The 27,755-nt window shown below is 45.4% G+C and overlaps 1 protein-coding gene and 1 long non-coding RNA gene across 3 annotated transcripts in view; one reads left to right on the forward strand and one right to left on the reverse strand.

Moving 5' to 3' along the window:
• LOC111760370 (uncharacterized) overlaps positions 1-2,410 on the reverse strand; it is a 44,837-nt gene extending 42,427 nt beyond the window's left edge. For both annotated transcript variants that reach the window (XR_011645634.1, XR_011645635.1), the window contains exon 1: positions 2,294-2,410. This is a non-coding gene — a long non-coding RNA (uncharacterized lncRNA). The remainder of the gene's footprint in view (positions 1-2,293) is intronic.
• Positions 1,112-26,658, forward strand: VXN (vexin). The gene is made up of 6 exons (XM_004477792.3): positions 1,112-1,608; positions 5,868-5,923; positions 15,911-16,076; positions 19,899-19,960; positions 22,271-22,365; positions 24,238-26,658. The coding sequence occupies exons 1-6, from the start codon at positions 1,542-1,544 to the stop codon at positions 24,419-24,421; spliced, it is 630 nt and encodes a 209-aa protein (XP_004477849.1). The 5' UTR covers positions 1,112-1,541; the 3' UTR covers positions 24,422-26,658.
• Positions 26,659-27,755: the final 1,097 nt, after the last annotated feature.

Below are 27,755 nucleotides of genomic sequence, written 5' to 3' on the forward strand. Positions count from 1 at the left end.
AGACCTCTCAAGCCCAATCTCCATTGCCAGGAGGCGGCAGTTTGGGGTGATGTCCAACCTGCCCCATCCAATGCGGCCAAGGGGTCAAGTCCTGGTAGAACAAACTTGGCTTCACAGAGGCATCCTCTGTGGAGGGTGCAATTCTGAGAGAAATAGATGTAATACTTCCCACTCCCTGATGAGTAAATGTCCCCAAATTTGTCTACTATGGAAATATCAGTGGATACCAAGTTCTTAATTTCCAAGTCTAAGGTCTTGTGGCTTAGGGCTCCCTAGGGCTAAAAGTAGCCGGGAAGGTGTTGGAGCCGAAGAACAGAGTATAATTTAGTGTTGAAGGGTATTGGCTTTGGAGTCAGGCTAGGGATTAAATCCTAATTCTGCCACAAACTAGCTATTTTGATCTTGCGTAAATTACTCAATCTCTTTATGACTCAGGTCCTCATCTATAAGTTTGCAAAAGTAATAGCTAGTTCATTGAGTAGTGATAGATCTTAAATAACAGCTCATAGCAAGCATTTAATAAATGGTAACTATCATTATTAATATTATTACATCATCATCACCATCATAAAGTAAAGCTGTAATAGTATAAAGAGAAGCAGTGGTTTTAGTATGACATATATGTATATATTTCATTCATAACCTTATTTTTGTGTATATACAGAATGCATGGGATAATAGATTATGTAGTATAAACCTATAAGATATATATAGGAATATAGGATGTATCAGGGATATATAGGATCTATAGAATCATGTATATATTATATATAATGGGATATATAGCATAACAGATACATAGGATAATATAAGCATATATATGTGAAATATAGGTTTATTAAAAACATAATCTTCTTATAATCGGGCACTTTTGGTGTCCAAGCACTGCCTGTTACCATGTGTCTGCGAGCACCCAAAGGATTGTACCAGAAGATGTTAAACCCACAGCACGCTAGAAATGTCAGCCTTGTCATGTACTGGCATGAGGCAAAAATGCTCTGAAGAAACAGTCCTTTTGTTTAAAATAGAAACTTTGAAGGAAGCCAAGTTAACACATGACAAATTACTGAATATCCAGTTCTCCTGGAAGGGAAAAAAAAAAAAAAAAAAAGCCCCTTCCTTTCCGGAATGAGAAGGGGAGTCGCAGGCACCAAGATTCGTGCTTCCTTTTTGGTGAAATCCTCCAGCCCAGGAGGCAATTTTACTTCATCGTCACTTCACAAAAGATTTCCAAATTCACTGCGGCAGACGCGGCAAAATAAAAATGTTAAATACATCCTGGCACGGGAGGGGACTAAAGCCTCTGTGCTCAATCAAAGGTTCGCAATAATAGGATTCATAAAAAAAAAAAAAAAAGACAGATGGGATTAGAAAATGTTGCAGTGAAGACTCTGGAATGAGATGAGATCACAACACCAGCCTGTCTTTTGTGGACCTGCACAATGCTCCCCGAGCCAGAGGGGATGAGGGAACCTCTCGACTAGGGGTTCCGAGAGAGGCCTCCAGTTCCCAGGCACTTCAGGGGAGAGAAGGCAGGAACGATGCACCAGATTTACAGCTGCAGTGATGAAAATATAGAAGTTTTCACCACCGTGATTCCTTCCAAGGGTGAGTAAAACTGCCCTTGACTGTTTCCTTAAACCAGGCATTTGAGGCAGGGAGGGTCAGAATCACATGCTCTTTGACTAGGTTTTACTCCCAGCTCTCTCAGGTCTGATGGGCTTTCCGTTTTGATGGCATTTGATTTTTTTTTTTTTTCTGAAAAAGGAAGTCCTTGGACAAATAGCTGTCATTGAGAAACAATCCATCCAGGGTGGGAAAGGAGGGCAGTTAAATACTTACTCGCTGTTTCACTTAATTCAATACCAGCCATCCAAAGTACCTATTGAAAGTGACAGCAAGCCATTGTTTTAGGAAGCAGAAATTGCAACAGAATTCCCAGGGCAGCTAGTCAGATTCTTTCATCTTCTTCAGTGAGCAAGTGAATTCTGAAATGAGAACCATCTGGCTCTAAAGTAGAATTTCAAACTGTGCCATGAAAAAGGAGGGCAGATATCCCTGACAGCCGCCTCGAGTCCAAAGACGTGGGCAGGTAACGCCCTGACCCTGGGGTTGGCCCCTACACAGAAGCCCAGAGCCGCCCTCCTACACCCAACCTGGAACCAGCGCCGCCAGAAAGGTGCCGCAGGAGCATCTTGACATGCGAGTCCCTGTGCCCAGCAGTGAATTAACTGGGTGAAGTCCCAGGAAGGGCTTTGTGTGAGGGCTCAGTGGACCGCAAGTATCTGCTTACCGGACAGCCCCTTGCCCCTTCGAAAGCGGGGCTCCCTCTCCTGCAGCCCTCGTCTTCCCAGGAGAGACCCGTGACTCTGGCTGGGACCCGGGGTTCATTGTCAGGCTTGAATGAAGGGGGTTGGATGTTTGCTGGTGTTGTGACTCCCCATTCAAGCGATGCCTTTCTTTCTCCGGTGTCAGCCGCCGACGGAGCCACTGCTGGGGGAGGGAGAGGCAGCCTGGCCACAAAGAGCCAGCAGAACATAAATTAAGCTTTAGGCATCAATTGCCATTCAAGAGAGAGGAAAGGGAGCTAGGAGTCTGCCCCATGTGCAGGATCTGGAATTCCCCTTGGGCACTCTTAAATGTACCTGGAAAGTCAAAGCCCACCCTCTGACCCAGGAGTTTCACTTTTAAATAGCCCAGAGAAACTCTAATCCACGGAGGTTCACAGTGGCACTGATTCTAAAAGGGGAAAATTGAAAATAACCAAAATACTATCGAACAGTTCAAAGTTATCAACAGGAATGAACTAGGTCTATGTGTATCCACATAGATCTCAAGAGCATAATGCTGAGGGGGAAAAAAAAAAGACTGAAAAATTATATAAGTATGATAGCTTTAATGTAAATTGGGAAACACAAAACAATACTATATTGTTTATGGACACATACATTTTGAAAAGCATGAAAATACAGGCTGGAAAGACAGAAATAAAATTAGTGATCTCAGTAGCCCTGGGGACGGAGGGAAGTAGACTGAGAGGAGGGTAGAAAGGGGTTGCCAACTTTACATGCAATTTTTTGTCTTTTATATGGCGAAAGAACAAATTGGAAGCAAATATGAAAATGTTTAAAAAATGTTTTAAAATTTGCTGTAATTTTTCCTTTTAATAAATGTTAAAGGAGGAAGAGTCAAAGCTATATGACCCTTTTTAACCAAAAAATTATACAATTCAAGAGCAATGTCATACTTTCCTTGAATAAAATGATTCAAAAAAGATCCTTTGGCTCTGTTTAACATAATGACTAAGAGTCTGCCAATCCTTCCATACTGTGTGACCTTGGACAAACTACTTAACCTCTCTGGGCCTGAGTTTCCACCTCCGAAAAAGGGGGAAATTGAAACTACCTTCCAGGGTTTGGAGAGGAATAAAGCATCTAGAACAGTACCTGGTATGTTAAAAGCACCATTAAATATATACCAGAGTAATTTCTATTTTTATTCTGTATGTCAAGCAATGAATATGTTCAAAGATATTTAATCCTGTATTCCTTTCTTTCCATTTTTATTCATGACCACTTATTGGTGTTAAACCAAGTTGGTCATCAGTTGCATGGACATTTCTCGGCTCATGAAGATGCTCTGTAGAAAAGGTCTATTTGTAATTTAGCATTAGACCATAAATGGATGAAATCCACCTCTTCCCACTTCTTGCTTTGCCTCACCTTGCCTTCTCCACAGCCACCAAACAGCAGGGTTCTCAGTGAGAGAAGACAATGCTAGCAGATCTTTTTATCACTGGTCAGGAGAGAGATTGGTAATTCTGCATTATATGCCCCTGTTTCCTAACTGCAGAAACGTTTGTTGGCTTGATTGTATTAACAAGGGCTAGCGTCCTCTGTGGTGTGTACGCCCTTACCCACACGCTGTGGTCCAGCCGTGTCTAGCAGCGAGCAGCAACAAGAGCATTTTCTGGGCACTTGCCACAAGCTCAGCAGCATGTGGCCTCGTGGCACGGGCATGTGCCTCATTCCAACATGAACTGTGGGACCCCTCACCCCCCCCCCTGAGCATCCCCATCTATAAGCTGGAGCTAGTGAAGACTTCTGCCTCGTAAAGTTGCTGTGAGGAGGAAAGAGATGAAACAACTAGGCTGTCAGTCAGTGCCTGGCACCGAGGAAGATTCAACACCAGCCTTCTCTACAGTTATTGTTGTCGTCAATTCCTCTTTCCAAACACATACATATATTGGGTTTAATCTAATATCTACATTTGTTCAACCGAGCCATCTTCACATCTCACAGAAATATGGCAACAGCAAGTGCTATGGCATTCCTTAAGTATTTTTTTGTCTATATTTATTTTTTTAATATTACATTCAAAAAATACGAGGTCCGCATATACCGCCCACCCCCCTCACCCCACTCCTCCCCCCATAACAACAACCTCCTCCATCATCATGAGACATTCATTGCATTTGGTGAATACATCTCTGAGCACCGCTGCACCTCATGGCCAACTGTCCACATCATAGCCCACACTCTCCCATAGTCCACCCAGTGGGCCATGGGAGGACATACAATGTCTGGTAACTGTCCCTGCAGTACCACCCAGGACAACTCCAAGTCCCGAAAATGCCCCCACATCACATCTCTTCCTCCCACTCCCTACCCCCAGCAGCCACCATGGCCACTTTCTCCACACCAGTGCCACATTTTCTTTGATCACTATCCTTAAGTATTTTTAAAGGCTCCAGACAAAGACCAAATCCAAAACTGAGGACAAGTGCTTATTTTCTAGAGGGAGAGAGAAGAGATAGTCCTTTAAGGGAAGGATCTTACAGACGGCAATTCGCAGAAAAGAGGAAAGATAAAAGCTGTGGTTTTACCAAAAAGTTGTGCCTGAAGTTATTTCCTGAGGCACACGAGTGGATTCAATTCTGGGACAAACAGAACCCATTCAAATTCATTCCCTTGGAGAAAGCAGCAATGGGGCGATGGGGCACAGAGGAAGGTAGGAGGAAGTGGGGAAAGCTCCAGAGAAATTTTAACTGAATTGTGCCATCTCTAGGAGTCATCACCTCTTCCCTTCATCTGCTCTCATCTTGCAGAGAGAGGGAAATAATAATAGCAGTCACATTTCGGGGGAGACTACTCTTTGCCAGATGCTGGACCAAGGATTTTTTGTTTAGTCTTGCTTTGTTTTATTCTTGTCTTTCTTTTTGTTTTTTATGTGTTTTTATTCTGGTGGTGGTTTTGGTGGTTTTTTTTTAATTCTGGGCCAAGGGGTTTATAACAGCTAAAGTGTTCTAATGCCTGCCCCCTCCCCGAGGTGAGTGCCATTATCATCCCTGCCGTACAGATGAGGAGAGTGAAGCTTAGAGAGGGTGAGGAATTCCTCCAGGTCACATCACTGGCAGGTGGTCAAGTTAGGATTCGCACCCAAGGAAATGGAGCCAAGAGCCCGGCCATGACCCAGCATCCTCCACACCGGCTTCACCCCACAAATGCTCTGCAGGCAGATAACTACAGCCACCCTCAGCAGCTCTCCTATCTGATGTGTGATAAGGAGTCGCTTCAAGGTGAAGCAGGCAGTGGCAGGGTGCAATTTCAGTCCCAGGTAGATCATTCTGGTAGCAATATGGAAAACAGGCGCCTGGGTATCTCCACTTTCAACAAAGGCCACATCTTTACCAACCAAGGAACACGTTAAACGGCACCTGGACCTGGCCTCTTCTTCACAGTCTCCTTCCCCTGGGCCCTAGCCGCACAGCAGGCTCTGAACCTCCCAGAAACCTTCTCGGTATCGGTGCTGTAGCTCCACCAGCCTCACGGCCTTCTCTAAAACCATCTCCTTATCTCTCTTTGCAGCATCCAGTCCAGCCAGAAGAAGAGTCAAAAGCTCTCAACACCTGTTGTCCAAGAATGTAAGGCACTTCAGTTTTGATCTCCTTTGACTGACTTTCATTAAAATAGCAATGTCCTGCTTCCTCACTCTCTACCCAGCTGCCAATAACCGGGAGGGCTTTCTCTTTCCCATGCAGTTGCTGCTATGAATGGGTAAGTGGAAAGTCCTCCACTTACCCGGAATATCTGACAGATGAAAACCAGACACCAAAAAGCCCTGAATTGGCCCCCTAGTCTCCCATTTTCTCCAAGCAGAGAGCATAAACCCATTTTATATACCTTTTCTTCTTGTTTAAACAGAGTCCACAATGTGGATATAGCATCCCTGACCTACCTGCTCTTCTGTTGGGATTTGTTATGTTCTATTATTTTCACTATTATTAATAGCACTGCGGTGAATTTATTCATACAAAATACTATGCTTTTCTTTTAGGTTAGCTCCTTGGTGCATAGCCCTCAAAGTAGAATGAATAGGTACAAGGATAAGAACAATTTCATTCATTCATTCAGGACTTCACTCCTGCTTTGTGTAAGACACTGCTTTAGATGAGGACATAATAGTGATTTTTAAACTGTGGTCTCTGCTTATGTTTGTCACGTATTTCTAGATGGCTCTTTAGAAACTCTGAGATTCCTGCAATGCTTTTCTGTTTACCCCCCTGTGTGGCATGGCACTCCTTGCATGCATCAGCACTGTGCGTGGGCCAGCTCCACACGGGTCAAGGAGGCCTGGGGTTTGAACCGTGGACCTCCCATGTGGTAGACGGACGCCCTAACCACTGGGCCAAGTCTAACAGTAAATCTAACAGTAAATCTAACAGTAAATCTTTAGCACCTTTCCATACCAATTAGTACATAAAGATTTACCCCATTCTTTAGTGGCTACATAGTATGCCAATGTATAACTCATTTGTAGATATAAAAATGCTGGGTCAGATGATATGAACATTGAAAAAATTATATAACCATGGTCAAATTTGTAGCAACTGTGTTTTAAACTACCTTTTCCAGATTACTTTGGTAAACACTGTATGGTACCAATCTTGTTAATCTTGGACAATCTGATAGGTGAAAATATCTTGTTTTAATTTGTATTTTTTAATTATTTGTGATTATTCACAATAATTAAAATGAACATTTAGTGTTCATTTTGTTATTTATTTCCTACAGATTCCTAACTCATGTCTTTTGCCTACTTTTCTGTCAGTAGTAGATGTTGTTTAAAGGAATTTAGAGAACTTTTTATATAGTAAGAATCTGTCTGTCTACATATTTTTCAATCTGAAGTATTTTAAAGCAATATGCCATTTTACCCCTTAATACTTCTGCGTGTGTCTCTACAAAAGAAAGATAGTCCTCCATATAACCACAACACAGGTATTAATTCTTTTTTTTTTTTTAATTCATTTTTTTAAAAATATTACACTCAAAAAATATGAGGTTCCCATTCACCCCCACCGCCCCCACCGCACCACTCCCCCCACAGTAACACTCTCCCCCATCATCATGACACATCCATTGCGTCTGGTGAGTACATCTCTGGGCATGGTATTAATTCTTTAACATCTAATCCATGCTTTGAATTCAAATGTCCCCACTTGTACCCAAGACATCTGGTTTGTTTGAAGCAGGATTCCAACAAGGATCTCATTTCACCTTTGGTTGTTACGTCTCCTTGGTCTCTTTACCTTTAGGACAGTCCCCCTTTTATAACCACACATTAATATAAAAATTTCCAAACATACAGAAAAGGTAAAACTTTTGCACAGTGAATACCCCACGCCCACCACCTAAATTCAATAATTAATACATTTTTCTATTTGCTTATTGCGTATCTACCCATCCATCCTTAATTTCTTATTTATAATTATTTTTAATTGTGATAAAATATACATAATATATAAATCATTTTAACCATTTTTAAGTGAACAGTTCTTTCTCATTAAGTTACAATCCAGTGTACCTTTCATCACTATCTATGTCAAAAATATTTCATCACCCCAAACCAAAACTCATACCCCTTTAGCAATAACATCCCATTTCCCACCCTCCCCACTCACCCCTCATAACCGCTGTTCTGCTTTCTGCCTCTAAAAATTTGCTTATTTCATATAAGAGAAAATATACAAAAATTATCCTTTTGTGTCTGACTTATTTCACTCAACATGATGTCGTCAAGTTTCATCCATGTTGTAGCATGTACCAGCACTTCGTGTCTTTTTATGGCTGAATAACATTCCATCGTATGGATAGACCACATTTTGTTTACCCATACATCTGCTGATGGTCACTTGGGTGGCTTCTGTCTTTTAGCTATTATGAATAACGCTGCACTGAACATTGGTATAGAAATATCAGGTCAAGTCCCTGCTTTCAATTCTTCTGGGTATATACCTAGGAGTGGAATTGCCAAGTCATATGGTAATTCTATGTTTAACTTTCTGAGGAACCACCAAACTCTTTTCCACAGTGGCTGCACCATTTTACACTCCCACCAACAACTTATGAGGGTTCTTATTTCTCTGCATCCTCTCCAACACTTATTTTCCTTTTTTTAAAATAACAACCACCCTACAGCATGTGAAATATCATCTCATTATAGTCTTAATTTGCATTTCTTTAATGGCTAATTAAGGCATTGAGCATCTTTTCATACACTTACTGGTCCTTTGAATATCTTCCTTGGAGAAATGTTTATTCAAGTCCTTGGCCCATTTTTTAATTGGATTATTTGCCTTTTTGTTGCTGAGTTGTAGGAGTTCTTTATATATTCTAGACATTAAACCATTACCAGTTATATGGTTTTCAAATATTTTCTCCCATACTATAGGTATCTTTTAACTTTCTTGATAATGTCCTTTGATGGATAAAGGTTTATAATTTTGATAAAGTCCATTTTATCTATATTTTCTTTTGTTGCTTGTGCCTTTGCCATCCATCACATTCAATCTGCCAACTTTGTTAGTGGGGGAATTTAATCCACTGATATTTAAAGTAATAACAGAGAAGGACATATTTACTTCTGCCATTTAGTTGTCTTCTCTATGTCTTGTATGTTTGTGTTCCCCTATGATTCCATTACTGCCTTTTCTTTAATTTAGTTGCTTTTATGTAATGTACCATTTTGAGAATCTTCTTTTCTTTTCTCTTTATGTTTAGTTAAGTTCTTAATGGTTACCTTTGTAATTACAATGAACATCTTGAACTAGTAACAACCTAGTCTGACTAGTACCAATCTAGATCAGTAGTAGACAAACTCTCTACTCCTATGTTTTTCCGTCTCTCTCCCTTTCTATTTTTATTGTCTCAGATTACATCTTTATACATTGTATGCCTATTAACATAAATTTAAAATGTTAATTTCCTGTTAAGTCAATAATGGGGAAAACAGTTTCAAACCCAAAGTTCAATAATATAGCATGTATATTTACCTATGTAGTTACTTTTACCAAAGTCCCTTATTTCTTCTTGTGGCTTCAAGTTACTGCCCTAGCATCCTTTCTTTTTTGCCTGATCAACTCTATAGTATTTCTTGTAGGGCAGGCCTTCTGGGAATGAACTCTTTTCAGCTTTTGTTTATTTGAAATGTCTTATTTCTCCTTTATATTTGAAAGATAACTTTGCCAGGTATAGAAATCTTGGTTGGCAGTTCTTTTTTTTAAGGACTGAAATATATTATCCCACTCTCTTCTGATGAGAAATCCACTGCTAAATCTTATTAGGAATCCCTTGTATGTGACAAGTCGCTTCTCTCTGGCTGCTTTCAAAATCCTCTTTGTCTTTGGATTTTGACAATTTTGTCGTAATGTGTATTGGTATAAATCACTTAGAGTCTATTCTACTCGGACTTCATTGAGCTTCCTGGATGTGTATAGTCATGTCTTTCATCATATTTGGGATGTTTTCAGCCATTATTTCTTTAAATATTTTTCTGCCCCTTTCTCTCCACCTTGTCTTTCTGGGACTCCAATGATATGAATGTTGGTACTCATGATGGTATCCCATGGGTCAACTTCAGGTTCTATTCATTTTTCTTCATTATTTTTCCTTTCTGCTCTTACAATGGATAATATCAATTGTCTTATCTTCAAGTTCACTGATTCTTTCCTCTGCCTCTTCAACTCTTCTATTGAAACTATCTAATGAGCTTTTCATTTCAATTACTGTACTTTTCAGCTCAAAATTTCTGTTTCGTTCCTTCTTGTAATTTACATCTCTTCATTTTGTTCAGATGTTTTCCTCATTTCCTTTAGTTCTTTGTACATGGATTCCTTTAGCTCATTGAACATATTTAAGACAGTTGATTTAAAGTCTTTGACAAACAGTTCCACTGTATGGGCTTCCTCAGGGATGATTTCTGGCCAATTCTTTTTTTTTTTTTTTCTCCTGTTTAAATATGTGTTTTGAATTTTTATTGAGAACTGGATATTCTGAATATTATGTTGTTGTAACAAGATCTCCAGTTTTTCCACTTCTCTGGGATTGCTGGGATTTTGTTGTTGTCATTGCTGCTGCTGCTGCTGCTGCTGCTGCTGCTGCTGCTGCTGCTGCTGCTGCTGCTGTTGAGGGCTGGAGCAGTCACTCTGGAACTTTTCCAAACTAGGAATACTAAGGTCGCAACCAAAATTCTTGCCTTGAATTTCTAACCCTAAACTCTCCTTTCCATGTCTCTGGATCACTCCTTATGCAAATATCAACTGGCTTTACAAGGACAACTAGGTCATATAAAAGCTTTGAAAATGGCAAAGTAAATTATTACACTTTCTAATCATTAAATAAGATCCTAGGGAGGAAATTCTAGGGGATTCAGAACCCAAACACAACTCTCAACAGTAGACATGAATCCACAGGAGTGTGAGATATACAAAGTCACCAAAACCTGGGACTCAGCCTCTTGGAATATCCAATTTACTTCAACATTTGTGAGATAAAATACTGTTTTATTTTAAAAAGGAGGAGGAAGAGGTGGAGAAGAAAAAGAAGCAGCACTGACTTATTAAGGAGCACAATACAAAATTAGGAATTTTTAAGATTAAAAAGACTCACTCCTGATTCCAGTGGGCCCTTTAGAATCATGTTCTCATGCCACCTGGAAGTCAAAAAAATTGTTTTAAAGACTGCTGTTTTTATAGCTTATGACTTTTCCTCTTGAAAATAGTTTTATTCGAGAAAAACAATGATCCAAGTATATGAATACATATAAAATTGCTTTTGATTTTTAAAAACTTGGAAGCTAGGCTCTTGTCTTCAATGTCCAATCTTCTTCCAGGTGGGACAGCTTAGTAATGTCATCTAGCCTTTTGAGTTCTCCTCTGAATTTCTGATTTCCCATAGCAGTTAGCCTAAGTCATGCTGTTTGTAAAACTCAGTCCCAGATGCACAGAACATTCAAATTAGAAGAGAAGAGAGTTCCAGCCCTCTCCCTTTGCAGATGGGAAAAGTAAAGTCCAACGAGGAAAGAATTTTCTCTGGTCTCTTGTGTCTTCATCCAACTGATTCTTTGTTTCCATTTGGGTTCCTTTTTCTTTTCTACTTTGGTATCTTGCTTGGGTAAATCTTCATATTTTACAACTACTGTAATGTACCCATGTTTACAACTTTTTGTTCTTAAAAAATACTTCTATCTATTCCAACTCATTGGGGTAACATGAACATAGATGGCAGGTTCCTTCATTTACACAACTCTTTCCTCTGAACCTTCATTAATGTCAGTTTCCCCATCCCTCTCTGGACTCCCTTTGAGTTACACTTTCTTCTGAATCCAGGGCACATTCACACACTGCTCCTTCTCTAGACAGGCTCTCCACCTGTCTTTTTAAATTCATGGGCAATTTATTGACATCCTGACCATCCTGATACCCACCAACCTCACAGGAATAACTCAAGAGGACACACTTATAAAGGTGTGGGTCCTTTTAGCCACCCAGCCTAATGGCACTGCCTTCACAATGATTCCTGGCCCCTTCCGTAAGAAGTCCTGGGACCGCAATCAGGTGAGATGCAAATATAGCATTTCCCCCAGACCTCAGTCTTTTGGAGGAGGGGTTTGTCTGGTGACATCCTGCTTTTTTCTTTTTTTTTTTTTTTTAATTCAGTGAGCAGTCAGTCCTTAAAAATTCTTATCTGGATGTAGAAACTTCTTTGGATGTCAGAAAGGACATTCAACTGGGAATCTGGAAACCGCAGTTCTACTCCCGCTCTGCTGCTCAGAGCTCTGTGACTTTGAGAAAGACACACAGACTCACTTGGCCTCAGTTTCCCTGTCAGTAAAATGAGGGAACTGGCCTAGAAGGTTTCTAGGGATCTCTTTAGCCCCAATTCATGGTGATTCTCCATCACCTGGGTCTCACCTGTCTTTTTTTTTTTAAGATTTATTTTTATTTTTATTTATCCCCCCCACCCACCCACCGTGGCTTGCTTATTGCCTGCTCTCTGTGTACATTCACTGTGCATTCTTCTGTGTCTGTTTGTCTCCCCTTGTTGCATCATCTTGCTGCACCAGCTCTCCGCCGGCACAGGACTTCAGCTCTCCACAGGCTCGGGCCGTCAGCTCTCCACAGGCTCAGGCCATCAGCTCTCCACAGGCTCAGGCCATCAGCTCTCCACAGGCTCGGGCCATCAGTTCTCCATGGGTGTGGGCCAGCTTGCCTTCTCAAGGAGGCCCCGGGACACAAACCCAGGTCCTCCCATATGGTAGACGGGAGCCCAATCGGTTGAGCCACAGCCGCTTCCCATCTCACCTGTCTTTTTAACTCCTAACAGCACCCTAGCCTGGGAAACAGACTTGTGGGTTCAACATGCCTGTGGAAGGGCCCCTGGGGCTCTTGAGCTTACCTCTGTCTTCTCTTCCTCTCCCCTGTGGCCTCTCGGAGACAAAGGGGCAGCCTTAGTTTAATGGAGTCCAGCTTTTTTGGGCTAGTACATTCCCCTCCACTCAGCAGGCAGTTTGCTAACCTGGGAAAGGAAAATTCCAGCATTACGCCCTTGTCCCTTCTTTCCTCTTCCAATTACTCTCTGTCCCACGACACCCACACCCTGCTCAGGGTACTAAGGGCCTGCCTCAGACCAGTTTGCCGTCAGAGCAGCAGCAGCAGTAGCAAGCCCATCCTGTGTCCTACAAACCGGAAAACAAGCTGGTAGGTCAGGAGGCTGCAGCCGTCCTGGTATGGGGTTGAGGCACTGCCCTGGGCCGCAAAACCGCCCATCATTGTGTGAAACGAAACCCAAGTACCCTGCCCAGCCGAGGAAGGGGGACGTTCTGAGCTGGGCCCCTCTCCTTCTTTCCCGCCTCTGGCGTCCTTCGGGGTGTGGACAAGGCGCCCTGCAGAGGCGCTTGGCCCTGTCAGAGCCCTGACCTGAGAAGGAACCAGCCCCACCTCCAGCTTCAGGCAACCTCCTCTGCGCGCCTCGGGGCTGAGGGGAAAAGCCTCCCAGGCTCTCCCAGGCCCTTCCCCACTCCACCCCCACAGCACAGGGCGGGGTCCGAGGAGGTGGCGTTTCCTGCTCCTGGAAGGGAACGTGTGCCTCCATTTCAGAGGAGGGGATGTTGGAGGAAGGCCGGCTCTTCCCCCACGGAACCTCCCAGGCTTCCGCCTCCTGCCTCACTTTCTCCTTCCACGAAACGGGCTGAAAACACCCCACCAGCCCTCCCCCTCTCTCAGTGTTCTGGGCGACGTCGTTGGCAGAGAGCAGGGCTGGGAGGAAGGGAAGGGGCGAGTAGAGAAGCGGGCTGGCGCGGGACTGGGTGGGCCTCACGCCCTCTGTGCCTCGCAGCCCCCCAGGGTGAAGCCCCCAGCCCAGATGAAGGGCTGATGGAAAAGCCAACAAGGACCCCACCTTCCACCACATCCAGAGGAGAAAGGGCCTTTCTCTCAGGCCCAGTGATGACTCCTAAATGCTGCGGCTTTCTCCAGTGATGCAGAGCAAGTGAGTCAGGGCCTGGGAGGAGTTAATTTCCTAACCCAGATAAGACCAAATTTAGGATACATTAATTTTCTAAGCAAAGGAATATCTGTGGAAAACCGAAGCTAAGAGTGGCAGCTCCTCTTATTTTTCTCTGTGGAAGGCATGAAAAGTTGGCCTTCAGAAGACTTGCAGCCTCTCAGAGGCTGTGAAAGAGCGAGCGGTGCTGCCCAAATCTCCACTGACAGGCACTTTCTGTGCCCCAGCCCAGTGAGTGGAGGAAAGCACGCCCCTTCCTCCATAACCACTAAGTGCCCAGAGTGGGATCTGAACTCCACACAGACTCATCTTCTTCATTGCTGATAATCACAGGAGGGGGAAGAAGTTACTCTTTTAATTCGTATCTATTTATTAATGCTCTTCAACATCTCTTCATGTTATTGACCATCTGTATGTCTACCACTTGCCTGTTCCAAAGGTTTTTGCCCCATTTTTGTATTTTTTCCATCATAAGAGTTCTATGTATGTAGGGATAATTCCCCCATTACCTGTTATATTCATCCTTATTCTAGTGTTTTTGTTTTACATACATCCTTGATCTATCCAATATTCATTTTAGTGGGAGAAGTGGACAGAGGATCATTTTTCCCCAATGGTGTGACATTTATTCCTTCAAAATTTTTGAAAGACCCAATTTTTCTCCACTAAGTTGAAATACTACATTGTTATCATATATAAAATCCAGGGAGGAGATATGGCTCAAGCGGTTGATTCCTGCTTCACACATGGGAGGTCCTGGGTTTGGTCCCAGTGCCTCCTAAAAACAAAATAAAAGACAAACAACAAACAAAAACAACAACTCAGGGGAGCCGATGTGGCTCAGTGGTTGAGCGCCTGCTTCCCACATACAAGGTCCAGGGGTCAATTCCCAGCCCTGGTACCACCACCCCCCAAAAAATCCAGTCATTTTGCTTCAGAGTTTTATGTGGATAGCTGAGAGAAATCTGCCAAAGGCTAGCATGCAAAGGCTGAGCTGGGTCGACCTCACAGATGCGCACTCAGTGCGCTCAGGATCTGGCAGAGCGTGTCCTTGCCACACTTCTGGGGAAGGAACAAGTGAGCAAGTGAACAGGTTAAATGCAAACCTCCCTGAAGCTGCTGTGTGATACTAGAGGTTCTAACAAGCCCCTGAGGAGTGAGGAAATGTGGAATAAATGACCCAAATGTCCTAAGTATGTATAAAAATATGCAGGGTATGAGTCCAAAGCTGTTGAGATTCTCTTTGTGACTCCCTGCATTAAGTAAAACAGCCAGTACTATTTGTCTCCAGTTTTTACATTGAAATTATGTCAATGATCTAAGTAGTTTTATTACAGTTTTCAAGGTCCGTTTTGACAGGCCCTGGCCCAGAGGAGTATTTCCCCTGAATATACTCTACCAAACAACTATTCAGCAGGTAATCATTACCGAAGTCTCTAAAACATGTCTTCAGAAAACACCGTAGCGCACATAGAGCACTCTGTCTAAGGCGTCTAGCGATTCCACTTAGCAAAGCCCTCCTCTCCCCGACAGGCCAACACAGAGGCTCTGCCCGTGTCGGGGAAGTGCGAGCACCAGGGCCACCCGGCTCTGTCTTGCCAGCAGACTTCCTTCTTTTTAAAGTCTGAGAAGTGGCTGGTGTGGCGCCCTCTCCCTCTGCGTGATTAGAGGCATCCACGAAGTTCCAAAGACCGTGGGACCCCAATTTTCAGGACTATCTTCATTTCACAGAACCCGTCCTGTTGTCAACCTGTAGGTCAGGCCAGGGGTCAGGGGACCCGCTCCCGCTTGCGGCCGGCGGGTTCAGCTGCCCAGGAACCACTCCCCTCCTCCACAGCTCATTTCCTTTCCCATTAGACCCTTGGGCAGTCTGAAGTGAAAACAAACCACCCGTTGATGATGGGTGTTCTACCTAAGTTCTCCCACTGCTCCTAGCAGCCACCAGAAGAGGGAAGGGTCCAAAAATCCATTGTCACCCCCAAGGCCCACCTGGAAAACTAGTCCTGGGCCAACGGTCCCAAGATCCAAAGAGACAATAAGCTCAGTGTCCTTCCTCCTGCCCGCAGGTGGCGATCGAGTCGGACCTGTACCCGCACCGGCCCCTGGAGCTGCCCCCGCACCGCAGCGACCGGCTTCACGCGCCCGGCCGGGATGGCGAGGGCCGCAGGTTCGGCCGGCTCCAGAACGGGCGGCAGCAGGGACCCCATCCCGCCAAAGTCCCTGCCAGACCCGGTACGTGAGCCCTGGTCAGAGTTCCCTGGAACCTCCCTGGCGAGCAATTACCCCCGCAGACGGAGCCACGGGGACAGTATCTGCTGTCCTGGCTTGTGTTTTCTTAACGCATTTTCTCCCTGGGGCTTGGGTTACCCCAGGTGAGCAGAGGCCGGTGGCTTGCGGAATAGGCTTTTCCCCAGTGAATGCTGATGCCGCTGGGAAAGCACCTGCTCTGAGGCCTGGCCGACCGCAGCGCTGCATTACACCTTCCACCTGTAACACACTCCACAGCTCAAGCATTCAAACCCAGGTTTGTGGAATAGGTAAAGATGCTTTAATCTTCTGAGTTGTTACACACGGAACAGTGCTGTGTTCAGGAGGAGATGAAAATAGCTATGCTCGGGGCAGAGAAAGCCCTTTAGCCATGGTAGACATGACCCAAGACTCAAGGGAAGCTTAAATTATTTATTTTACTGACATTATGTGTGTGCACATGTAAATGCATTTGTGCAATTACACAGGATCTTCATAAAAGTAACAAATTTTCAATAAACCCACAACACCGCTAATAAAAAGTTATATTAAAAGATGAAAAATTTTTAATAACCAACTATTTCAACAACCTGTAAAAAGAGATGAGGAGCACATTATCATTGAAACTAGAAACATTATACAGTCTTCTCTCAGGTACTATTTTTAAAAATGATTCCCTTCCCAAGTAGTTAAACAGGAATCTGTTTCTAACTCACCCAAGTCTATGATGGCATTTTGCCTTTAATTGCCGATGTCATTTAATTCTGTTATGCCCACAGGCTAAAGATATACATATTTTAACTCTAAAATTACACTAGAGAAAGTCTAGCATGTCCTTCTCAAACCCTATGGGTATGACAGTTTTGTTTGTATGTTACAAGAACTGAAATAAGACTCCATTGAGTATGCCCATTCACCCGACCATCTTCTCTCTTTCACCTCTCACAGACAATGAACGAGACCTGTAAGGTTTCTTTGGTCACAAGCACCCTGATCCTGTCCTTATGATCCCACCTATAAGCACACATAAATCAAGCTACATCCTCTAGTTAAGCGATTACATGGGTATATGTGTATGTACATATACATGTAGAGCAGAAGCATTAGGAAAACCACAATCTGCCATGCAAATGAAGAGGAGACAGATTTTTTTCTGTCTATATATAGGTAGGTGGGTGTATATGTGTGTAGAAAAAGACAGAATATCTTCTCTACAAAATCATAAAGGAAATTTAGAACCATGCTTCTCAAATTTTGATGTAGCGCCTGAGAATCTTGTTAAAATACAGAGTTCAATTCAGGCGGACTGGGAGGGAGCCCAGATTTTATATTTCTAACGAGCCCTCAGCTGCTGCTGGTCCAGGAACAACATACTGAGCCGCAAGGACTTGGAAAGTGTCTAACGGGGTGTGGGGTGGAGGAGTCTCAAAGTGTGGTTCCCTGACCAGCAGCAGCATCACCTGGAAGCTGGTGAGAGAGGCAAATTCTCGGCTCCGCCTCACGGGCTGAATCAGAGGATCTGGAGTGGGGCCCGGCAATCTGTGTTTGAACAGGCTCTCCATATGATTCTGATGCCTGCTGAAGTTTGAGAACTAGTGCGCTACTGCAACAATACCCACCCTGCAACTTGCAATTTACAGAAAAGGAAACTGAAACCATGATAACTGTTTGACTGACCCAAAGTCAAATCCAAGGTCACATTGCCCATCAGCAAAAGAGTGGCGATTAAATCTCAGGTTTCTTCATTCCCTCGCCTGTACCTCATTCCCAAGAAAATAATAACTTCCCAACTGTCAAGTTTTAGGGGTCACTTTCATTCCTTTCTAGACAAGGTGGGGAAGCTTGGACTGCCAAGTCTATCCTTTATTCTGAAACACGAGAACAGCAAGTGTTCTCAACACAGTCAGCTCAAGCAGGGAATGTATTAGGTTAAAAAAAAAAAAAAAGATTGAGCTGGGCATTGATTCAATTCCTCCAGCTCCCTCATTCTGATGGATTCTAGAGGGAATGGGGAGAAAGGGAGGGGTTCTGGGTCGAAGCCAGACTCCAGTGCCTCTCCAAAAGAGAGCCTGGGCCCCAACCTTGGGCATGCAGTTCCCATCAGAAGGATGTATTTCTAAAACACAAAGCAGTCCCCAAGGGTCTCAGACCTGAGAGGATCTGGTGTTTCTGAGCTGAAGGAGACATCTCCTGTACGCTGTAGCCTTCTCACATGGGAGAAAAATGTTCTCAAGTATCTTGGAAATTGCAGGGGTGCTGAAGGCAGAAACCTGGCTGAGAAACCCTCTCACCTTGAGGTCGAGAGCAGCCATGAACTAGGTGCCTGGGAAGGGGGCTCTCCCCAGCCCCCGGCCTGGGTGAATCAGCTGAGAGAATGTGGAAAGCTGGCGCCCAGGTCAGCTGCCTGCTGGACCTCTGTATCAAACTGTCCTCAGGCACCTCCGAATCAACGTGTTCAAACCTCTCTCCCTAGCTCGGCTGGGGCCACAACCCAGCATGCTTGGAAGCCCCTCGGATTTTCCCCTAACACCTCCTGTCCTCCTCCCCCCACCTCTCACACAGCAAACGCAGACCCTGTCAACTCCTAGGTAATTCTCTCTCCCTCTGGGGGACAGCTCAAGCTCCCTTCATCTTTTGTCTGTGGCAACCAAAGGGGACTTTGTAAAGTGGAAATCCTCCTCTGTCATCCCTCAGCTTTAAACCCTATACGGCTTCCCATTAACCCCCAGACCACCCTCCATGGACCCTCCAGGGCCAGCTCCTGCAGCCCCCACCATTCTATTATGCAGAGCAGTCCTGAGCTGTGGTGTGTGCTGGAGAAGGGGGGTGGAGGGCACTCACTGGGACATGGAGACTGATTGCAGGCAGAAAGTTTATTGGGAAGCTCTCCCAATGGAAGGGGTCTGAAAAATAGACTTCTGCCTCCCACTGGCATGGCAGGGGTCTGAAGAGAGACTTCAGCCCACTTCTGGAAAGAGGGGATTTGAGTTCATACAGTACATTCCTCAGCAGGGAAATGATAGTGGGAGGGGTTGAGGGTCTGAGTGAGGTGCAGGGACCAATAGGAAGCTCTAGAGGTGAAAATGTTCCCTTGTATGGCTAGAGGGTAGTGGGTTAGGGAGTTATGTTTTCTTGGAATGCTAGAGGAACAGGTGTTTTGATTTGCAGAGAGTGAAGGTCTCTATCTCCCTTTACTCCCGTTTCCACGTGATTTCTTTGTTCAACCTTTGGGGAAATGCCAGGCTTTCAGACACATAAGCTATGAGGGAGAGCTTGTCTTTCCTAAACGCATGTCAGAGAAAGTGAGCCACAGCTTATTAATTATTGCAAACCTAAAGAGAGGGAACCTCTAATATGTGATTCTGTGACATGTGATTCTCTCTGTGGGCTTGCTCTTCACCTGGCAAGCCCTGCCTCCTCCGCGAGGGGGCAAGAGTCCCTCAGCTATTCCCTGGAGAGGTCAATCTGCCATCACTTAAGTCATCCTTGCCTGGCCTCATCATACCTTTTATGTATCTCTAATGCCTCGGTTTCCCCATCTGGAAAGTGGGGAGTAGTATAATATCTACCTGTCAGGGTTCAATGAGATACACATGGGTCTTATGAGGCCTTACTCCAGCCTCCCCAGAAGTACCTGGGGTGCAGGAAATCCCTTGGCAGTTGCCACATGGTCCAACCCTGCTGCCTGGGTTTTGCTGTCCAAAGTGGAAATTCCCTGCTTGTGACTGATTGGCTATCAGGATAATTGATGCAGAAACAGAGAAGCAGATCACAGAGTAATCGTCTCACCTCTGTTCATCTTTGCAGGGGTGGGTTCTGAACCCAAATCATCAAATCTGTGTGGGAACCGAGCATATGGGAAATCTTTGGTAAGTGAAATAAGCCCAGTTGGGTTATTGATCTGATTATGCATTCAACTTCTGGCCACAGCTGTTACTACTGTACCATGAACAGGGTCTAGTTGTCCTTTGTTTCAGATCTGAGAATTATTAGGAAAGCATAAATGGAGGCTCATTGCTCGTAAAAGTGCACCAGTTAACCCTGCTTTGTGTTCTTGTGGCCGTCACCAGTGCTTCCCTTTCTCTTGCCTGAAATTCAGATTTTGGACAAACAGCCTCATGGAGAAGATAGAGTCACCCAGTGGGCATCTCATACACGGAGAGAAGAAACTGGTTCCTATGTTGTCTTTAACACACTGGACAGGGGATGTGGAGCTTCCCTTTTGGACTCGGCAGGGAATTTAAGCCAGGAATCTCTGTGCTGGGCTAATCACTGTGCTGGGAAGTCACACACAGCGGCAGGGATGGACCAAGCTCTTTAGTCAAAGGAGCCCCGTGTCAGCCCTGACGGTGGAGGGTTTGGGGGATCAGGGGTGACTGGGTGGTTGCAGAGAGAGGAAGTTAAGGCAGGTGGTGGAGCAGCTGCCTTAGGCTGGGTAGAGAGGAAGTCCAAGATTAAGCGGAAGAGGATGAGGCTCACTGCCCCAGCATTTGGGCTGGGCTCAGACAGTGCCCCTGTCAGCCCATGGAATGCGGCCCCATTGCCACTGTGCAGAGGCACTAATAATGAAGAGACCTCCCCCCCTTGCCTTCTGGGCTTGCGAGATGGGGCTAGGTACTGCAACCCACCAGGGGCCGGTGATCCCAGGGCCGGAGGGCAATCCACAGCCCGCACAGCACGATCTGTTTCAACACTGAAATGCCCTGAAGGAGAGTGAACCAAGGAAAGAGGGGGACAATGGGGTGGGGAGCAAGGGCCTTTCTCCAGGGCTAAGGAGGGCGCGGGGCCTGACTTTGCCCAGGCAGTTGGCACGAGGGGAGGCAGCGCCCTGGAGAGGCCACGAGGTGGCGGAGTAGCTCTGCCCACGACTGTGGCCAGCTCCAGAGCTGAGCACAGTGCCCTTGGCCCGAGGCTCCCAGCAATTCCAGGAATGCGATGACTGTAAGCCCTTGACAGGGTCTGGAATGGAGGAACAAAGCCTAGCGTTCATCCACTGGCCCAGCAACCTCTGGACTGAGGCCTGGCCTGACCAGCAGTTAATTGTCAGCCAGTGTCTTCTTTTCTGAGCGTCTACCGCCTCCTTTGGGAGGGCTCAGGAGGGCGGCCAAAGGGTTTAAGTCTCAGATCCTGGCCATGCATTGTGCAATCTTTCTGGGGAATGGGAGATTGGGAAAAACATACGAAACAGAGGTCATAACTAGGCAGATTTGGTGGGATGCCAAAGCATGTGGAGACATCAGGACAGAGAAAGACCAACCTCGGCAGCCAGCCTCAGGAAGCGCTTCCTGGAGGAAGTGGCCTTGAAGGTCTCAACCCAGAGAGTAAAGGAAAAACCAGGGTGAAGCCCTGAGGGTGTGGTGGGATGGGGCGCACGGGGACTAGCCCGCAGGAGAAGGTGGAGTTTCACGGATAGCGTGGAGTCCCGGTTTGAGCAGGAAGCAGATGTGGCCCCAGCTTGCATGCTGGGAAGCCCTTACGGTTCTGGAGTCAGGAGCAGCGTGGAGAATTTGGTGGGTGTGGTTGGAAAGAGGAGCCAAGGGGACATCCCTTGAAGGATGCAGTAGCGCAGGGGCTCTTAACCTTTTTTGTTCCACGGGCCTCTTGGCCAGTCGGGTGAAAACCACAGACCCCTTATGAAGTCCACACTCTACTGTGTGTTATTTAATAAATAAATCACACCCGCACCAACACGTCCCCACAAGAATAATGTTTTCCTTTCATTTCAATTCAAGCTCAGGGGCCCCTTGTTAGGAAGTCCTGCAGCAGTGGGAAAGGAGGGGGTGATCCTCACCTAGGCCACGTTTCAAAGCATGAGGAGGTGGCTGCATACGGTGGCGGTGGCGTGGCGTAAGGGGCGATGAGCTTGCCACGCAGGACTGACTGGTTCTCCCTGCCTTCCTCTCCATCTGGGGGCCTCAGAGAGTGGTCCCCAGTGAGCAGCAGCAGCGGCAGCACCTGGGAACTTGTTAGAAATGCAAATCCTCAGGTCCCACCAGCAACCTGCTTGAACAAACCCTCCAGGGGAATCTGATGCTCACTGAAGTGTAAGAACAGTTTGCTCTCGGTAGATGGTGATTTGGACAATTTAGTCCCCCACCTGTCAAACGGCTGAGGTCAGTGCCCAGACTGGAGAATCCATCTACAGCCTCAGATTCCATTTCCCCTTCCTACCGACACAGATTCCTCCGGTACCCCGGATTGCAGTAAAAGCCCCGGCGGCCGTCGTGGAGGTGGCCGCCACCGGCTCAGAGAACGGGGCTGTCCTGACAAAAGGGTAAGTGCTGCTGCTCCAGCTCCACCATCTGCGGGGCTCTCCTGGTCCTGAGGCAGACGAGTAACATGTGGCCTGGTTTGCAAAATATCAAGATGCTAAAAACAGAATCCATGCCAGCTGTAAATTGCCTTTTAATGAGGGCAATAATCCTCAGTCCCTGTAGCGCCTCATCCACTGTTTCCCTACGATTAAGCTGAAGCGTTTTTGATGGTTTCCACTCCATTAGCGCAGTTTCTTTAGACTTGGAGAAGTGTCATTTGGGTGGGTTTTTGGTTAATAAGATAAATGTCATCATGGGCCATAGAACCTCCGCAAGGCACACTGACCTCGGAATGCCTCAGAGTGAATTCAGGAGCTGCCTGCCTATCAGTAAAGTGTGCAAAACAGACAACTTTCTAACCAAACGTATAATCTGGTACCTCTGGTCCAGAACCAGCGGCTAGCAGAGCAGGAGTGGACAACTCCTCCCACCCAATCTTCACTATTTAAGACAGAAGGTATTAGCAAGAATCTCAACTTCATTCAACACGAACTTGTATACCCACCACCCCTGTCCGCCACACTGCACGTAGCAGCAAAGCGGTTTAGCAGGGATTAACAGTGTGAGCTCTTGCCTCAGGCAGCGCTGCTTTCTGACCTGGCCCCACAGAGACTCACCACAACTTCAGGCAAGTTGGTTAGGCTTAAAACACACACTCACACGCAGGTAATACCAGTACCCGTCCTGAGAGATGATTGTGAGAATCAGATGAGCTCATGTGTGAAGAGCTTCGTACAAATGATTATTTTTCAAGAAACTTACAATCTAGTAGTTGGGAAGACATGAACTTGGGAGAGTGTAAGATGCACATATAAGGGACGAAGGTGTAAAATATCAGCTTGTTGCATGCCTTGAAAGCTGTGGGGGTCAAAGAAGGCAAGGACCAGTGTAAAGCAATTCTAGATGAAAGAAAGTCAGCTAGAAAGCATTATAAAAACAATGCTTGTGTCACTCAACCTATGAGGACCTAATTGGAGAAAAGTTAAAAAAAAAAAAAAAGAAAGAAAGAAAAAGAAGAAAGAAATCGTTTGGGTTGTATTATATTCCAGTAGCAAAATCTTCCGAGGGGCAGTAGCTGTTGCTGAGTGCTGGAATAAACCAGACAAAACATCATTGTGCCTGGAAAGAGGCCAGCCTGGACCGAGGTGCAAATGGCTGTCAATGGCTCCTTTCTCTCTAAGGTCAGCCTCTCGTTTCAATTTGTTCCTGGACTCCGGATATTCAAAAGAAAAGTAAAGCCCTTTCTTTCACCCACAGGGAGTAAATGGTGAGAAAATGAACATTTATTGAGCATCTACAATGCTTTTGATTATTTATTATCTCAGTGCCGCCTCACGAAAGCCCTACGAATTAGATGAAATTATCCTCATTTCGCACATGAGGAAATTGAGGCTGGTAGAGGTTAAGGAACTTGCCCGAGGTCGAACAGTAAGTTGGGGGGCAGGATTCAACCCCAGGGCTGTGTGGCCCCCAAAGGCCACACTCTAGGGAGTGGGTGTGGCTCAAACGGTTGAGTACCTGCTTCCCACACAGGAGGTCCCGGGTTCATCCCAGGTGACTCCTAAAAGAAAAAAAAACAAAAACAACAAGCAAATGAGAAGACCAACTCAGGGGAGCCAATGTGGCTCAGTGGTTGAGCGCTGGATTCCCACATACAAGGTCCTGGGTTCAATCCCCAGCCCCAGGACCTCAAAAATAAATAAATCAGTAATTTAAGAGGCCATGCTCTTCTAGAAGCTGAAGCTTTGGGAAGTCGAAGAGAGCCCTGGCTACTCCTCTCTAGGGCAAAAATTAAAAATCCGACTCCCCACCCACCTCTGACTTTCCTTTAGATCCAGACATCTCAAGAAGATGGCGGAAGAGTATCCAGCCCTTCCCCACGGAGCAGAGGCCTCCCTGCCACTGACAGGAAGTGCTTCCTGTGGCGTCCCCAGCATCCTCCGGAAAATGTGGATGAGGCACAAGAAGAAGTCTGAATATGTCGGAGCCACCAATAGTGCTTTTGAGGCCGACTAAAGGTGACCTCCCCTAGGGCGTCCACCATGGGTCCAAGGGAAGAACACTTGAGGATTGGGGCTGAGCCACATCCACCTTGGCTGGTAGAGCCCAACTGCCCTGGCTTAGGGCACAGGAAAGAAACTTCCCCTGGAGGCAAAATAAAACTGTTCATTCCTAGAATGGCTAAACATCTGGTCTGAGAGTGACTTTGGGAGGTCATATAGTTTATATCCCCATCTTTAAGCAAACCACACCAATACCGAACTTTCCTAACCCATTTTAAAGACCTTCAAGGAAGGAAGAAGGAGATTCTTGTATTCATTGCGAGTTGTTCTAATGTGAGTGACTTCTGGTATAAATGTAAGAGTTCGATGTTTGAGACACTTATAGACACAATGGTTCTTACTATTCCCACTAGCACATTTCTTTCACCTTGATGAGGTACGATTTTTAACGACAAAATGCGATATATTTACTTATTAGTTTTAATATCCAGCTGAGAGTATGGATATTAAATTTATTTTGGTCATCACTTGGCATGGTTGCATGAATTCTCTATTCTTTTATGTGCAGTTCTTCTATAGAAAAACATGATTAAAAATGAAATGTTGAATGCTATTGTTTTCTGAAGTAGCATAGTCGAGAGGAAATAACACCTTGCTTCTGTTTAGTGATTTTAACCTTTGAAAATGTTTTTCCATCCATTACCTCTTTGTTGCTTCCCCAAGTCCCTGTCAAAGAAAGCACAGTTATTTCCAGTCTGCAGATGGGGACACTGACACACTAAGAGGTCATGTGACTAGATCCCAGGTATTGGAACCAGACACCAGGCCCTCTACTTCATGTCCAGCAGAATCCTTGCTTTATTTTTTGCAAACTGACTGGTGGGACTATAGCTCTGGGGTCAACCTTTGAAGGGACAAAGGTGATAAATTTGAAACATAAACGACTTGAATGAAATGCATCATGTATTAGTTTGAACCAGAAGAAATAGCCATTTTTATAGGTCAAAAACAATTGAATATCAATTTCATATAGTTCTACCTGATATGTAAGATTATGCTTCCCTTTTTTCGATGAAAATGTCATCACCAATTCCATTGTCAGTATCAGTAATCTTAAAACAATTATATAGTAATAATAGTAATGATGATAATAGCTACCTATTATTGAATTCCAACTATGTGCCAGCCATCACACTGGGCACTTTATACACATTACCCCCTTCTTTGTAACATCTCTGAGTTAGATGGCCTTACCCATTTAATAGATACTTGTTCAGAGAGGTTAAATGATTAGTCTGACGACACCTCTCATACAGGTGTCAGGCTTCAACATCTGTGTTATACAAAATTCAGAATATAAATAAGAACCAAAGTTAGTAAAATAATTCTCATCACAAATGCTAAACATAATAGATTTGTAGAGGCTGCTGGGAGTGCCGTGTTAAGATAGAATCTGAGAAAAGAATACAGTGACCAATTAGTGATACCTGCTCAGGGAGTGTATTAGGAGCAGGTGCCATATGCATTTGCCATCTCTGACCTAACCCTGCCCCGTGCCAAGTGTTGTTTTCTAATTCAGGGGGCCCACAGTTCTTTCAATTAACCCAACCTGCTTAATAAAACCAGAGATCTCGTAGTGCAGTTAACCTAAGACTGTTGGAAATCACCATTTCTTGGTTGAGAGAAGAGTATAGTCACTTTACAGGTCTCCGGCTCAGCTGTTCTTCAGATAACAGCTGTCCTGTGACCACACGTTGCTTTTTTGCTAAGTTACCTGTTTCCTTATCCCAGGGGTACAATAGAAGGCATGGTGGGGAGGGCACATGCGCAGAGATAAGAGGCCTATGCTTCTGGGCTTTCATCTCGCCGACCTCTGCTCTTCAACTATTGTTTTAAATTCTGGACACCGAATATGTTTGGGAGACTTGGGTACCAAGTGTTCTTTCCATGAGGAGCTAGTCTCAATGGACTATCCAGTAGCCTTCCACTGTATAGATTTTAGGTTCTGGAACAAAGCTAGGGAACACAGGTGAACATATCCATCAAAATATCTTAAGACTATTTTAATTTAATTTATAACTGATACCCTCTATTTGTATGTGGCAGCTGGAGATTTATATGGGATGGAACTAACTTATTTATTTTTTATTTAAATATTCCATGGTGACGTGTTTGCCTTGTATAGGACATTTTTGCTTGACCAACTCAAATAAAGATAAAGAATGCTTTGTTTGTGACATTAATAAACCACCACAAGCCTAAGGCTCCTTCATTGAATGAGAAAGAAGGGGTTTACAAAAGGAAGGATCTATGCACGTGGCACTCGCTGCCCCTGTATCTAACTGAGAACTCAGGGTGTCCTTTCCATTCTAAGGCAATGTCTGGTTTCGGTATCACAGCCCTCCCTGCCCAGCAGTCAATGCCAGGCCATTGCTGACGGGGCCTGGCCTGGCATGACCTGTCCTCCCTGCAGTTGCTGAGCTGACCCCGCCGCACCCCCAGCCCTAGGGGGCCCCGTGGCCGTCCCCAGCCTGCTGGCCCCTCACCCCTGAGCTGGAGGAGGACACAGCCTTTTCCCGCCGCTGCCCACCTCGTGTTGGGCCTCACTGGAGTCCGCCTCCGTGACTCATGTTGCAGCTACTTGCCGAAGGACGCCAAGGCCAGCTGCAGACGGCGGGCCGGGAATGACCGGGACTGGAGTCTCCTCAAGCCAGAGGCACCAGGCTTTCCAGGACATTTAGGGTAATAAAATCGCCTCTGTTAGGACCAAGTCCAATCAAATATTTCAGTTCTTACTTGCAAGCTCCCTGCGGTAATTCTCCCCCCACCCCCACCCCAGAGCGGGCAGATGGGCAGTGGGTAGGAGAAAACAGCACCGATCAGAGCCCAATTTGAAAAAGGAATCATGTGACAAGTTGTCTCCGACTCTAAATTGGCAGACGGAGGGGCGAGCAAGGAAAAACACGGGCAAAAAGATGATTCTCCAAAGGAACAGAATTTGCATTCTATTTTAATTCCTTTTCAGAACGTCAGCCTCCCTTGAGAAGTTGGTGGCGAGTCCACTGCTACGCTGGACAAGGAGAGACATTCGACAGAACAGACCCCTTTCCTAGAGTTTTTTGGGGGACCACTTTGGACAGGGGGAAGGTGTGTGCTGTTAAAGGGGGTGGCAGTGGAAGGAACCTGATGCAGGCCACGTTTGCTGGCAAAGCAGCAGCGCTCAAGCCTGCTCGCGCCCTGCCCCTGGCTGGGCTGTGCAGGAGCCACGCAGGGAGCCTCGTGCCACCTCACAGTTCAGGCCCTCTCCACCTCCCTCGGACCTCTCAGACCTGAGCTGGAGACCCGAG

The sequence above is a fragment of the Dasypus novemcinctus genome, chromosome 14 (assembly GCF_030445035.2).
Source record: "Dasypus novemcinctus isolate mDasNov1 chromosome 14, mDasNov1.1.hap2, whole genome shotgun sequence".
Classification (NCBI taxonomy): domain Eukaryota; kingdom Metazoa; phylum Chordata; class Mammalia; order Cingulata; family Dasypodidae; genus Dasypus; species Dasypus novemcinctus.

What these genes read in the sequence shown, in the direction of transcription:
- VXN (XM_004477792.3), top strand. Translation starts at nt 1,542, where the DNA reads ATGCACCAGATTTACAGCTGCAGTGATGAAAATATAGAAGTTTTCACC. An exon ending in AACACCTGTTGTCCAAGAAT is followed by an intron (nt 5,924 to 15,910) that starts GTAAGGCACTTC and finishes TCCTGCCCGCAG; the next exon opens with GTGGCGATCGAGTCGGACCT. An exon ending in GAGCATATGGGAAATCTTTG is followed by an intron (nt 19,961 to 22,270) that starts GTAAGTGAAATA and finishes CTACCGACACAG; the next exon opens with ATTCCTCCGGTACCCCGGAT.